The sequence below is a fragment of the Kryptolebias marmoratus genome, linkage group LG24, assembly GCF_001649575.2.
Source record: "Kryptolebias marmoratus isolate JLee-2015 linkage group LG24, ASM164957v2, whole genome shotgun sequence".
In the NCBI taxonomy this organism is placed as follows: Eukaryota; Metazoa; Chordata; class Actinopteri; order Cyprinodontiformes; family Rivulidae; genus Kryptolebias; species Kryptolebias marmoratus.
This window is the reverse complement of record NC_051453.1, coordinates 6,515,757-6,530,419: the sequence shown is the minus strand read 5'-3', so window position 1 is coordinate 6,530,419 and position 14,663 is coordinate 6,515,757. Positions and strand designations below refer to the sequence as shown.

The window sequence follows — 14,663 nt, the reverse complement described above, 5'->3', positions numbered from 1 at the left end:
TTTGTTAGAAACAGACAGACAATAGAAGTCCGTTTTAGGTAGGAAAAACTAATAATACGTTGACTTTTTGCATACCTTTTTAATCTCGAAGGTAATTCAAATTGTTTCACTCCATTGATAATCAAAAGAAGCAAGAAAACGACACATGACCCCAGTTTGAGGTTACAGGTTTTGTTTTGTTGCAGGAAAAGAAGACGGATACTTCATGAGTATATTGTCCAGCAGGGTAATGGTCCGTAATGATGAACTTGTGCAGAAATCAATCTGCCTTATGGTCTAAATCTTCTCAAACTTCGTAATGAGCACCGCCACAAAAATAACTAAGCTCTCCATGTAGCACAAAGTTTGAGACAATAAAAACTATCAGATATCTGATATAAACAAGCACACAGGCCTGACTCTGGTTTAAAGGTGCAGTTTCATGAATTTGTTGTTGAGAACATCACATCATACACTTCAGTCTTGGCTCTTCTGGTGCACAACAACAAAATACTTTTTTTTTTTGCACCTTTCGTTGTTAGCAGGTCACTGGTGTTGCCACATAGTTCAGCATCTTTCAGTTTCCTCTACAGTTCACAGAATAATTGACATCTTGATTTCTTCTGAGTACCACAAATATCTTCAGAGAAATTTAACAAGCTGTTCTCTCTTTTCCTGCTTTTCCAGATTTCAGCTTGACATCTGCTGTTTTAATTAAAAGGCATTTTAATAATTACAAACCAAGAAAAAAAACAGCTTTTCTGTCATCTTCAACTCACTGAAAATTCTTTGATTTAGCTGTTTTGGACCAATCATTGCTGACTATTATTCATCCATTCATGTTCTTTACCTGAAAAAGCATAATTCTTCATGTCTCTTTGACAAAACTACAGCATTTATTTTAGAAATTAATCATTAAAATAGGTGCAACTTTCTGTGTTATCATTTTACAAAAGATAAAATCTAACACTTTTGCCTTGTAAAGCTACAGACCATAATCAAGAGTTTAACTTCTGATTTTTGGTCTTTATTGTGGAATATGTGCAGTTGTAGTTTTTGTTTTTGAAGCAATCTTATCCACAGGTGAATCAGACAGTTCAGCTTCTGCAGGACGTCATATTTTAGCAATAAGATTAAAGACAGAAAACTGTGTTGAGTAACAATTAAAACCTTTAATTTTGTTATCGGTCTCCGGTGGAAAGTTTGCTACTGCTGTGCTCCATCACTTCCCCTCTGATTAAACGTTCCTGTGATGTTCTTCCTGGGTTCTGGCTGTGCGTCGGAACGTCTTTTCTTTGGGTTTGTTTGCTGTCGTCAGGCCACCAGCTGGACCTGCTGGGTCTGGTAGGTGTCAAAGTCCTCAGGAAGAGTGTCTAAAACAAGACATTTTTAAAACGAGTCAAATTTATGTTTTTGGCATTCAAAGCATCAGTTTGCTGATGCACATCTACATATCCGAGTTTTAATCCTAAACAAAATAAAATGTACTTTAAAATCTTTTTTTTCTACAGCAGCTTAAAATGTGCAAAAGTTTTCTTTGTTGCATCTTTCTACTGATCTAAATAAATTGTTTGCTGTATTTTAAAACCAACTAAATGTATTTTGAATCAACCCGGATCTATTTGTGGAACAGGCTTGACTCAGCAGATATAAAAACCAAAGATGAGCTGAGGGAAGGGTTCTCCCTGCAGCTTCTCCACGAGCCGGCTCACCGTTGCAGCGGTACCGCAGGTTGGCCCAGATGATGTTCTCCTGGGAAAAGCAGAAGACTCCGAGCCGACCTCCTCTCATGGTGGCGTCGATGATGACGCCTGTGTCCGCCACCATCTGAGGACCCTCGTAGAAACGAACTCTGCACGCCAGAAAACAACTGTTCAGTCATCGTGAACGTTGAATAGTTTTAACAGCTGGATCTGATTTTATTCACTCACAGAAGTTGAATGATGCTGAAAGTGTTGGTTTTTTAAAATTAGTTCTTTATTTTGTTAATTTTAGTTTATTTTGTCCTGTTTTTTAATAAGATCAACTTTCTGTTGTTTTGTTTCAGTTTAATTTCTTTGGTCTGTTCCCTGTTTTGATCAGACCTACTTTCTACTCTCTTACACACCTGGTTTGAGTTGTTAATTAAAACACTTATTCTGTTAGTCTGTGACTGAATCAGCAGGAATATTTCCAGGATTTAAGACTTTTTGTCAGATTCTCCCTCTGATGCAGCTTTTTTTGTGATTCCAAATTTTTATATGCATCAGTAGTTTTTGAATTCCCTTTTTTAGTTAGTGCTTAATTATCCATTAATATTTTTATCATCATTATAACTTGCATGAGGGTCCTTCTCTCTCATACCCCAACTGTGACAGAAATATAAGGACATTTTGGACATGAACTGTGCTGTCAGCATATCTGCAGACCAGAGTGTTGCTCTTTAAATCATACTTTTTGCAGTAAACAGAAAACAAAGAGCTTTCTGAGACTGTAATCATAGAAAGCTGATAAAGAAAAAAACAAGACAAATAAAGGATATAACTGAGTATTTGGAATGAACTTGGAGACACATTTTGAGAGAAACTGATAGTAAAAAAGAAAAATAAAACGAAAGATTGTCCTGTAGATTCAAGTTCATCTCCTCTGACAAAATCAGCAGAACAAGTCATCTGACAGCAGTTCAGACTGCTTTTAGTGACGGGGAGTATCACTCCCAAAAAGCTCCACTGGAACTCAGAAATATCTTCTAATTTGAAGTGTAGCAGGTCAGGTAGGTCCACTGCCCTTCTTAGCTCAGCCGGTACCTGATGTATCCGTCAGCAGGTCTGTGCTGCAGGAACCAGCGGTATGAAGTCTTGTCCTTCCAGCCAACGTTGCGAGGATCCTTCCACAGAAGTTTGACCTGCTCGCTGGTGTCCCCGGTGTGCCACAGGGCGTTCCTCAGGTTCTCCCCTGGACCTGTGGTTGACTTCACCGCCTGATCAGAAACAACGAGCAGCATGAAGTCTGGGAGTCTGGACTGTTCTGGTCAGTTAGGTTTTTTTTTTTCTTCCTGCAGTGATTTAGAAAAGGTTTTTGTAGATGTTGCTGGCATCTACACCAAAACATACATAACCTTTAAAGGAGGCAGAAATCAAGGCTTTTCTTGGTTATTTCTTTTTTTAATGCCTACAAAATAGCCATCAGGTTCTGATGCTTTTCAGGAAAAAAAGATATAGGCAGGTGCAGCAGCAACATAAAGTTTAAAAAGTTAAAATATTTAATCCTATTACTCCAAACTTTGAACCTATACTAGTATAATAATCTTGTAAACAGTTGACGACTGAGAATAATAGAAGAAAAATAAATAAATTCTTGTTTAATTTATGAGGCATACCTCTCCAGCAGACAGCCACATAAACTATAAGAATGCAGAAATGTTTAAAGCTGCTTTTTAAATACTGAAATTGTTTTGGGCCTGGTTAATAATGTTAATTTGTCTGGTGTTACTGTAGAAGTTGTATTCCTTTGGCCCGGCGGTAAACTACCTTCAGCTGGATGCCTTGCTGTGCCACGGCTCTGAAGGGGTTGGCCTGCCAGTAGATCTGCTCCACCTGCTTCCACATCACCACGTAGAAACTGGAGCTGTCCTGGTACCCGAATATGAAGCCAGCATAGTCGTCGTCCGTCACCGTATTCACATGAAACGTCCCTTCAAAATCCACGCCGCTAAACGCAGTATAACCTACGAGACAGTTCAGAGGTCAGACGAACAGAGCAGAAAAAACGTAAACTTCCAAGTCTGTGTCGGCCTCCCATATTTAGTGCTTAAGGCTGGAGTGAGAAAATTTAGAAAATGACATTACAGAGTGAAGAGTCACACATTCACTACTCAAAAAACTGTTTTTAGGAATGTAATTAGGCCATAGCGTTTACTGGTTTCCATTACAAACCAGCTCATAACCTGTTCAAATGTTTACATGTAGATAAAATATATTTTGTACTTGGATACATCTTTTTTTCACTCATGTGAAAGAAGCTAAAGGTACTCATTACAAACCTTAAAAAATAAAAATAAAAATGGTTATCTTCAGTTGAAAAGAGTTTAGAGTCCAGATATATTGATATAAAATTCAGAAGCGCGGGTATACACTCAATGTAAACAAAGCACTCTGCAAAAACCTTATGGAAACTTGAGTCACATTGATTGACCTACATTAGACTGGGTGTAGTCTGAAGGTAAACAAACACACTGTTCTGACTACCAAGGGGGAAAAAAATATTGTCCAATTACAATTTTATTAAATTCTCCAATCTTTGTCAGGTACCAAAACCCCACCCGTTCGAATTTGGTATCACTGAAAAGCAAGGTAGTTATCAACATTTAATTCCATATACATTAGTCTGCGCTATTATCCTTCATTTTTTCCTGATTTAAGTCTCAGAGGCTTTACCTAAAACACTTTGAGATTTCTTACCAACAGCCAAACCAGGGTCACTGTTCATAGTCTGGACGATTTCTCTGCCCTGCGCAAACAAGAACAAGGGATTTAAAAGAAACAGAGCCTTTTGTGACATAAAAATGAATCGCACATTAAACGGTCTCTCAACCTGGTTCAGCACCACCCAGTTGGGGTCTATCTGTGCATCTCCCTCAGGGTCTAAAACAACCGTCTGGTACTCCCTGAAGTCGGTGAGAGTAACCTCAGCGTTTTCTGGACAAGCATCAATGGGATCGACTATGGTGTCGTTGTCAAAATCCTTCTCACACACGTCGCCAACACCGTCACCTGTTAGGAGGAGGACACTAAGCTTTTACTGAGTTAAAAAAAAAGAGAAATGCACATCAGCTTGAATACATCACGGGTGTCATCCACCATCCAGGTCCTCCTGCAGCGGGTTGGGGATCAGACGGCAGTTGTCAGGCCCAGGAGGCAGCAGGTCCGGGATGCCGTCATTGTCGTCGTCATCGTCACACTCGTCTCCCTTTCCGTCCTTGTCAGTGTCCAGCTGAGAGCTGTTGATGACGGCTGGGCAGTTGTCCCGGGAGTCCTGGTGGCCGTCGCCGTCACTGCAGAAGATTTTATAGGTTTTAACAGAGAAATATAACAGGTGAACATAAATAAGACCAGCCAGGTCGCACAATCTACAGTACCTGTCCTTGTTGGTGTCACAGGGGTCTCCGATCAGGTCGTTGTCCGCATCCATCTGAAAACCAAGATGTGAGCTATTAACATGATGCTGTCCAAGGTAGTGAAGGGCAGGATTACCCCCCCCCCCAAAAAAGTGTCATTTTGACTGAGTTAAAGGAATCAAAGGGCCACACCCTGACTGAAACATGGACACGCAACAGTGTTTTCATTTATCGCACACAAAATGTGTCATCTTTCAAGAATGCACAGTTAAAAAAGTTTTTGTTTTTGTGGCTGATTCAAAAAACAAAAAACTTTTGTAAAAAACCATTCATTTAGGTAGATGTGTTGAAAGATGCAGCGATGCTTTTTTGGTATACAAACACTGCCTGTAAACTCATACTTGTGACAATAAGTTTACCAGCTGGCTTCATTTGATCTTATTTCAAGATGAAACTTTTGTTTTTCTCCGAGGACGTCAGTGGCCATATGAAAAAAGCCTTGCTCCTGGTTTAAGGGCCCCATGTTGCCTGTTTCAAACCGAATAAAGCTGCCAGCAGAGCAACAACCTCAACAACAATCCACTTTGTGTTCAACTACCACGAGGAAAACCTTACTGCATGTTACCAGGAGCAGAGTTTTGTTTTGCTGTGAGACTGAGAAAAGAGCAGAAACCCAGTTCTCACCTGGTCGGGGTTGCGAACATAAGGACAGCTGTCACAGGCGTCTCCCACTTTGTCTCCGTCTCGATCTTTCTGGTCAAAGTTGGGAACCTTTTTGCAGTTGTCCAGGTGATTGGGAATCCCTAACATGAGAGAAAACAGAAGAAATTTAGTAAGCACAACCAAATGATTTATGTAATACCTGTGAAGCAACTTAACCACTCAGAACTTAACTATTTTATCTGTTTAAAATTATTCAAAAATATATACACATTTTTAATTTCTTAATAAAACATTTTATTCTGTCATTAAAGTTGTTTCATTTATATGATAAAAGACTCACCATCCCCGTCCATATCGTCATCACACTCATCACCGTATTTGTCCAAATCTGTGTCTTTCTGGTCGTTGTTTTTGACTTCAGGGCAGTTATCGCAGGCGTCCCCGAAGTCGTCCTCGTCAGTGTTTCTCTGGTCCACGTTGGGTACCAGCCTACAGTTGTCCTGCACACAGCGGGTTTTAGTCTCTGTAAGTGAACTCTTGTGGAAAACGTGAACGCACGTGCGTTCGTGGATGAACCTGTGTGTTGGGGATCCCATCGCCATCTGCATCATCGTCACAGGCGTCTCCAATCCCATCGCTGTCAGCATCCTCTTGACCAGAGTTTGGTACAGTGAGACAGTTATCCTGCAAAAACAACTCATTCGATTTTATAAACAACACAATGAAGGAGTCAAGCTATTGGCTATTTTGCAAAACAAGCCACATGCAAACAGATTTTTTTAGTGTAAAAACCTTCTAAGGTAATAGTTTTCCAAAAAAATGCATTTTCTTTAAACTGTAGCTTATTAGAATACCCACTTTGGCTTTATGAAATGCAAATCCACAACATCAATGAAGCCATTTAAAAGTACTTTTTACCAGTTTTTCTGCATCACTTTAACTTGGTTATTTTTCCAGTAAACTTTGATGGTGGTGCAGCATAAGAGTTTCAGTTTTTTGTTGGAATTTCTGTTTTGCATCTGGACTTTTTCTTTTCAAATGTAAGAAAAAATTAATGATTTGTAACAAAGCCTTTACCCAAAAACTGAGTTTTAGGCTGTTTTAATCAGAGATGTTTCAGCTTTAATAAATTCAGATTGAGGTCCTGGTCTTGACTTCTTTATGAAAATTTTTCCTCGGATTGTTTTGACTGCTGTCTGCAGCAGGTAAGCTGCTGACTACTAAAATTGCAAAGAAACCCACTTCAAAATATCTTAACCTTTTCTTTTACGTTTTTGCATGTAAATAAATTGTGATTATCAATGCAGAGACCAAGGAAACTCACCTTATTGCAGTTTCTATCAGGACAGTTGAGCTTCTCGTCGGGGAAGCCATCGATGTCCATGTCCGAACCACAAAAGTAGCCGTTACCAGCCAATCCCACTCCACACTGAGGATCAAAAATGGTTTACAAACTGTTTTTATTCACCATGGTGTTGTATGGTCACTGTCAGTGGTCAGACGGGTTTAAACTGGCTCACCTGGCACTCGATTGTGCCCTCTCGATGGACGATGCATTCTGCACTGGCGTGGCATGGGTTGGGTTGGCCGTTCCCACAAGCTCTCTCAGGCTTGCAGCCACTTCTTTGATCCCCAACATAACCCGTTTTACAAGGTCCACACCTGAACGAGCCCTAATCACACGACAAGCATTAAAAACACATCAACCCACTTCCAATCAGTATTATGTTAAAACCATCTGTTGATTGCTGCAGATTATCTATTTTAATGATTTTTGGTAAGTATTGTATTGCTCTTTTCTCAGGCTACCTCATACATTTAAATAAAAGCAATGTTGACCTCACATTAATGTATAAATAATGACTGTAATGCAGAAACATCTGTCCAAAGTGTACTCAGCATTGAAACAGGAGATGGAGTCACAGATAATGTTTTGAAATGTTTCCATTAAACAATTAAAGACCTAGCATTTCACTTCTTGAAGGAATGCATATCGCCCGCTGCCTTTCATGCCAGAGTTTTAAACTAAAATCATCTTATGCTGAGAAAAGACAGAGTTGTAGCTGTTTTGGACAACCATGTAAAATGCTGTAAAACCTTTACATAAAAGGTGTTTTGATTTTTTTGTTTTGTACAATTTTTTTCTTCAGTTTATGATGCTAAAGAGATCAACATGTTAGACTCACAGGTGTGTTCATGCACACAGAGTTCTCCACACAGCCACCGCTGTTTGGACCATCACATTCATTGATATCTTTGCACACCTTGCATGAACAAACAGAAAGAAAGAAAAAAAACGTCTGACAGCAGGTTTAGGTAAAAACAATTAAACTAGAGGCAGAAAGAAATGAAAAGAAGTGGATTAATTACAGTCCCATCGTGTAGATCGATACAAAACAATACAAAAAACTATATGAGCAACTGAAGAAATAATGGGACAATTTTAAAATTAGCTGCTGGTTAAAACAAATGCAGACCTGTTTGTTGGCAGACGCGTAGGCGAGCCCGACACCCTGAACCTGAGGTCCGGTGTAACCTGCAGGACAGGAGCCGCAGCGGAAACCAGGCGAGGTGTTGATGCACCGAACACCCATGTGGCAGGGCATTACCGTGCACTGGAAACCACAAGGATACATGTCAGAGGATCAACTGCATAAATGTGTTTTTAAGTTTTCTTCTGTGACAGATTCAGCAAACCAGGAGGGTCAGAAGGTTGTCAGACTTACTCTAAGTTTAGGTGAGTTCCTTTTAGGCTTTTGGCATTTTGCACTTTTGCTAACTGGAGGAATTGGAGAGCTGTATGTGGAATTGTTAGCACTGAAAAACCTCTAATCAGGCAAAAAGTGAAAACACCTGTGGGGGTGGACAGTGGCTCTGCAGGGCTTTGTGTAGAGTCTCAGTCATCTAGGACAAAACGAACCCTAGGGGTCCAAAAACAAAGCAACTGGACTTCTTTTCTGTAAGACGAAGGACGTTTCATTTCTCATCTGAGAAGTTCAAACAAAAAGTGTGGGAGGTCCACTCTTTTAAACACGACCGAGGTCCTATATAAGCACTGAACTCACATGCAAATCACTGCCCCCACCATTCTTTTCTTTGAAACTCTCAGGATCTGCAGGGTTTTGTTCTCTGAAGGGCAGATGTCTCTGGTCCTTGCTGCCAAGCTTGTTTCGGTGTAAAATGCTGACAATATTTAGTCACAAAATGTAGGATGCTGACATGAAAAGCTCAAACACACTGACCTTTGTGCCTGGCCATGGTGCTTATATGAACAGCCTTAAGAAAAGTTTTGATTATTTGGTCTTTGGAATAGCCCTTAAAATCTCTCCTTATTTAAAAAAACTAGTATGGGGTGTTATTGTTGTTGTTGTTGTTTAGTTTTTGCTCAATTTAGTCTATTTCTGATTGTTTTCAAAAGAATATTCTGCTTTTTTGTTGGTTAAGCCATTAACTTATGAATCATTAAGGCGTAAAAAGTTCCTAAACGCAAGGTATGAACTAATCTTGTGTCTTACACATAAAAACTTACCCAAGACCTAATTTTAACTTGGATCTTCAGACACTTTGTAAATAGTAGCATGTTGCAAAAATAAGGTAATTTGTTCCAGTTATAAAAATGCTAAATATACCATAGTTTAACAAGAAAAAGAAACATGATTCTCAGGAACAGGCAGAAGCAGAATACAAAAACATATTACAAAATCTAATAACAATGACACAGATGTTAAACAGAAGCATTGTGTCCTGTGCAAAATGTCATATTTCTGCACCTCATCCACATCGGTGCAGTGGGTCCCGTTGCCCTGCATGCCTTCAGGACAGGGGCCACACTCTGCACCGTCATGGGTCTCCACACACTTCACCCCGGGGTGGCAGGGGTTGGGCACGCAGGAAGACACAGGCGGAATCCCTCCCATTCCTAAACAGAGAGGAGATGAGCTGCTTTCTGTTCTGTTTAAATGAAATCTCTTGCTTCAGGTCGTTCTGATGTTTTAAATTGAGCATCTTGTTCCGTTTCCTCTGATGGACAAACCAAAGCTCCTGTCAAATTACACAAGTCTGAAGTACTTTAATGTCTGGAGTCTGTTTGGAAGTTTTGGCGAATCTGGTAAAGATGTTGCAGTGAAAGGGAGAAAGAAAAGGTCCTTGTTGTGACATAAAAAGTTAAATTAGCTGATGGAGAACTCACCGCAGGCTTCACACTCCATCACCGTGTTCTTCAAGAACACTATCTCTCTAACCTGTAATATACAACAAGTTAAGAAATTGAGTTTTTCCACCAGTCACAACAGACTTACAGTATCTAATCTTTCACTGTGAGTGGAAACCATCAAAATTAAAGTAAATAGTTGTTTTTAGGAGAGTGAAGGAGGTTTACCTGTTGCTTCAGCAGCTCTTTAATCTCACCCAGAACGAGATTGGTCATTTTAATCTGACTGATAATTTCTCCATCTGGATTCAGACAGAAAACACAATCGTTTCGGTAAATGTCTGCATCTTCTAAAACACATGTTTGATAATTACGTAGAGAAACATAAGCTTGAACATTTTTAAATAAGCTGCTACCATTTTTACCAGATAATGTGGAGGAGAAATATTTTGTAAATCAATGAAAGCAGATGTTCTGATCCTGTTAGTTTCATTCTTTATCTTGCTGTTAGTTTAATGATTAATGCATGTTTTCACTTTATTAGGCCACACTGTGTATAAATAATCAGCTCTTAATGATTTGGACAATTTCAAAATATAATTTTATTAAACGGTTTTCAACACTTTCCAGCTAAATGTAGACTAAACTGACATCAGTGTCTGAAGAAAGGCGGGGAGTTTGTTCACATCTGGACTCTCTGGCTCATAAAACAAACTAAAGTCAAATGATGGAATCCTAAAACAAGACTAGGCTACTTTTAGACACCATAGAAGTGAAGTAAGCTTTTAATAAAAGAATAAAGCGACCTTTAACTTGATTAGTCTTTAGGGTTTTAAATAAAAACCCTTCTGAACTTCCTTTAAGTAAATCGACAGGAGCTATAATGTGTTTCTGTTCTGTGTTTTGATGGTTTCTGACCATTTTTAGTTTTCTTTGTTGGAAGAACATCTGGGATTAAAAATACGCCGAGGAGTAAATACAGACATGCATGGTTTCTTCAGCCAACACAGACTTGGTGTGAAAAACCCTCACAGTCTGCATGTTTTGATTCCAGCTGAAACAAAAAGGTTTTTTTTTTTTTTTACAACTATGGACTCATAGAAGATTTTCTGGAAACTACATTTTCCAGCCTACATACCTGCAGGTATTAAACTCAGTGGGTGTCCTGGTGTCTCTATAAATCTTCCAGGATTGACCATAATTCCAGTTTTCCCTGAGGTTTGTCCTGTTTTCAACCATCTGCCAAGAGTCACAATCTAATTCAGCAACGCTGAAAAGTTCACGTTTAAAGTGAGGCTGGAATATTTACACATTGCATTGTTGTAAGAGTAGACACATTTGGTTTAAATCATTTAAAATGCACCAGTGCTCACAGTTTCTCACATCCATCAGCTATAAATGGTTTTGTCCACACTGTGAGTCAGGTTTTCTGACAAATTTAAACTCCAGTATTTATTTTTAATATCTATAACACTTTTTAAACAGAGCATTTGTGCCACTACACAATAATAATTCTTTATAATGGATTATTAATGTTTTAAATAGGTGTTTCATGAGTTTGTAAACACTTCATAAAGCATTAACAATTATTAATAACACAGATATAAACTGAAGCAGGTTCACTATTTGGCAAGGTAAGGTTCTGCACTTTTATTCATTCAGTTAAATGTAATTTATTGCTAGTTGCTCATCTTTTTAAGTAAGCTGTGTAACTAGCAATACAGTAAATTAGTAAGGTCCCTGCTTACATGCAGGTAACTTACTGACAAATATGAAGAATTAGGCAGAGGTACCAGAGTGTCTTTCAGAAGCATGATATAAAGGATAATACAACTATTAAATCAAGAGCAAGCAATTAAAACAAACAAAAACATGTGTTCCAGCAGTGAAAAGGCCACAGCTTAGAGGAGGATTTGAAGTTAGTCCGTCTGAGACATAAAGCAGGGAGTTTCAGAGCTCTAACAAAAAAGGCCCAGTAAGCTGTGGAGATGTGATTTAGGAGCCGTAAGAAGAGCCCCTTAGGATGATTTCAGGCAGCGAGCTGGAACATGAAGGCTCAGAAGGTCATGTAAACAAGCAGAGGGGCCGACCTGTATAAGTCTTTAAAAACGAGCCATAAAACCTTAAAGGAGTAGTTCAGATGGTTCTGTGAGAGGGTTTAACATCTTACCTGTTGTAGATAGCTCCTTGAATGGCTTCATTTTGGAGAAATAGAGTTTAAATCTGATTGAATTGAAGAACTAGTAGATGCTGTCTTAAAACAGCTTCAGTCAGAAGCTTCAAATTCCACACATTTTCTGGCAAATAGGGAAGAATTTCTTGGTTTCAACATTTGATATGGTTACCATGTTCCATAGTGCAGTGGTTCCCAATCCTGGTCCTGGAGGGCCACTATCCTGCATGTTTTAATCGTTTCAGGTTCTGCAGAAGCCTGTTAATTACTCATTCATTCAAATCAGGTGTGTCAAATTGGAGAAACAACTAAAACATCCTCGAGGACCAGGGCTGGAAATCCTTGCATTCAGTTTTGAGTTACACTTCCCACAAAGTCTCAAAGTTTTAAGAATTGGGATTAAAGACTTTCTTCAAGATAACCACAGCTCTCCTGCCTCCTTCAGGCCCTTCACTTGCCAACATTTTAACAGCAGATGAGCCGTACGAGAGCAGAAATCTCTCGAGCCTGAAGCTCAGGAAACGTGTTCTTCTCATCAGCGGCGACTCTGTTTACTGAATGAATTCCAAGAAAAGGTAGTGGAAATAAATCACCGTCTGTGTTAACAGGGCGACAGAAGGAGCGCGCGGATTATTTTCTCTGATTGACTCGCGGAGAACACGTCACGTTCACAACGCTGGGCTTTATTCTTTGCACTTGTTTGCTAATTTTGACAAAAGCATAAAATATAATCATAATAAAACATGAAATTCTTGAGGTATCACCAGCACTCCTTTGTGATTTTTGTTTATTTTTAACATTATTTGTCCTCCATTTGCTGATTTATATGAAACTGTGTATTTTTATCATTATATTTACAGTCAGCAACATCATAAATCAAGAAATCAATCCATTCAGAGATCAATTTCTTTCATTTTTTCCCAACTCCACTGAAGGTACAGTCTTCTTTTCTTCATGTAATGTAGGCATTGATGAAACAAAGACAATCAGCATAATAATAATGTGAAACAGAAGCACTGATCCTACCTCTCTGTCCTGTCACAGTTTGTGCTCCCGTGCAGAGAGCAAAGGTCAGTCCAACCAACCACAGCATGATTTTATTTTGATTTGTTTCTTCAGGTGCAGCAGCTTCAGCTCCTCTCTTTTGTGCGTCCTTTGACTCGATGTCAGTGCTCCTCCTGCAAACCGTTTTCCACCAACGCACATTATGTCCTCCCCTTACGTCCCACCGTCTCTCCCCCCTTTTACTGAGTTACTTCTCTGTCGTTTCCCCTGAAGCTTCAACACAAACACGCACTCAGTGTGATGGAAGCATCTCCATCTTTTTTTAACCTTTTACATTTTAATTGATGTGTTTAACCAAAATGAGGCAACATGAGCCTCTATTCCTGCTCCTTTTTTTAAACGATCCTGTTAAAGAGAATTTCTGTCTTTGTCACACATTGTGTTGAGCAATAAACAAGTTGCTCCTCCTGTTTCAAATTTTACAGAATAATCACCTTCAAAACCTTTTAGAGTCGACATTTAACATATATTTACCTGAACCTTTTCACAGCATTTTTTTTACAAATTCATCTAGATACCAATTAATAAAATATTTAAATACTGGTTTTGACATCCTGCTAGATGACCATTACGAGTGTTTTTTGTTGTTGTTGATCCTGGTTATGTTGCAAACAAGGAATCAAGCTGTTTGAATAAAAACAAGGAGAATTTCAGGAAGGTTTTGTTAGAAACCACAGATCTGTTCTTGTTGGTTTGCAGATTTACGATAACCACTGAATCTGACATTCTGTGTGTGTGTGTGTGTGTGTGTGTGTGTGTGTGTGTGTGTGTGTGTGTGTGTGTGTGTGAGAGAGAGAGAGAGAGTCAGTAATGAGATCAGCAGATGCTGTTGACATTCTTTATGCTGAAGGTTTTGGGGTTTTGGTCCGTGTGAGCTTGACAAACACTCATCACCTCCTCTGCTTTGTGACCTTGTTCTAAAAGAGGAGAGACGTCTCAGTTTGAGCCTCGGCAGGAAAAACAATCCAGATCTTTTCGTCCACATGCTGTCCTGGAAAGCCATTTTTAATCCAACAAAACGTCCAACTCTTTATTGTTTCAGAGTCACGCTGGAAATCGAAAGACGTTTTACGGATTAAAAAGCCCGACAAAAATAAACGGAATCGCTGATGAAACTCGACTGATTGTTTTTAATATAAAATAACGGATTTAAACACTTTAACCATACAGAGAACATTTTCACTGTAAAGACTTACAGATAGAAATGCACATTCTCCACACACATAAAACACGAGTTCAGGCAAATATGATGTTAAGATTAAGATTTATTTTACCTGAACATTTGGGACTTAGTGGCAGGAGGTTTCATCTCAGCAGCAGGAAGGTTTTCTGCAGCTTTTAGTTGATATAAACTGATTTATCTTTGCAGGTAGCAGTCAGTCTGTGTGGCTGAATGTTGCTGCTTGTTCGAACAGATCTCTTTTATTATCAGCGGAAACTCCATTACAACTTAAAGGAGCGTTTTAGTCAGCTGTACTTCTCCTCAATCTGCATTCTCCCATCTTTATCTTTGCTCCTGTGAGCACATGAACGTGACA

At 39.1% G+C, this 14,663-nt stretch overlaps 1 protein-coding gene across 4 annotated transcripts; it reads right to left on the bottom strand.

Annotated features, from left to right (window-relative positions):
• Nucleotides 1-1,131: 1,131 nt before the first annotated feature.
• comp (cartilage oligomeric matrix protein) lies at nucleotides 1,132-13,243 on the bottom strand. Of its 4 annotated transcripts, none has more exons than XM_025005356.2 (19): nucleotides 13,087-13,243; nucleotides 10,116-10,189; nucleotides 9,927-9,978; nucleotides 9,508-9,656; nucleotides 8,215-8,352; nucleotides 7,924-8,001; nucleotides 7,258-7,410; nucleotides 7,062-7,166; nucleotides 6,314-6,421; nucleotides 6,078-6,237; nucleotides 5,759-5,877; nucleotides 5,096-5,148; nucleotides 4,818-5,011; nucleotides 4,552-4,730; nucleotides 4,395-4,467; nucleotides 3,489-3,685; nucleotides 2,766-2,938; nucleotides 1,692-1,831; nucleotides 1,132-1,352 (listed from the first exon to the last, which is right to left on the bottom strand). In XM_025005356.2, the coding sequence occupies exons 1-19, from the start codon at nucleotides 13,151-13,153 to the stop codon at nucleotides 1,294-1,296; spliced, it is 2,271 nt and encodes a 756-aa protein (XP_024861124.1). In that variant the 5' UTR covers nucleotides 13,154-13,243; the 3' UTR covers nucleotides 1,132-1,293. The 4 variants fall into 4 exon arrangements, with proteins under 4 accessions (XP_024861124.1, XP_017269062.1, XP_024861125.1 ...); XM_017413573.2 differs by having other exon boundaries at nucleotides 4,419-4,467; nucleotides 13,087-13,242; XM_025005357.2 differs by lacking the exon at nucleotides 13,087-13,243 and adding an exon at nucleotides 12,058-12,262.
• Between the last annotated feature and the right edge of the window lie 1,420 nt (nucleotides 13,244-14,663).

Excerpts from the sequence above, each read along its gene's own strand:
- comp (XM_025005356.2), bottom strand. The coding sequence starts at position 13,153 with ATGCTGTGGTTGGTTGGACTGACCTTTGCTCTCTGCACGGGAGCACAA. Across the intron at positions 8,002-8,214 it reads ACGCGTCTGCCAACAAACAG|GTGTGCAAAGATATCAATGA; the intron begins GTCTGCATTTGT and ends TGTTCATGCAAG. Across the intron at positions 5,012-5,095 it reads TGTGACACCAACAAGGACAG|TGACGGCGACGGCCACCAGG; the intron begins GTACTGTAGATT and ends AATCTTCTGCAG.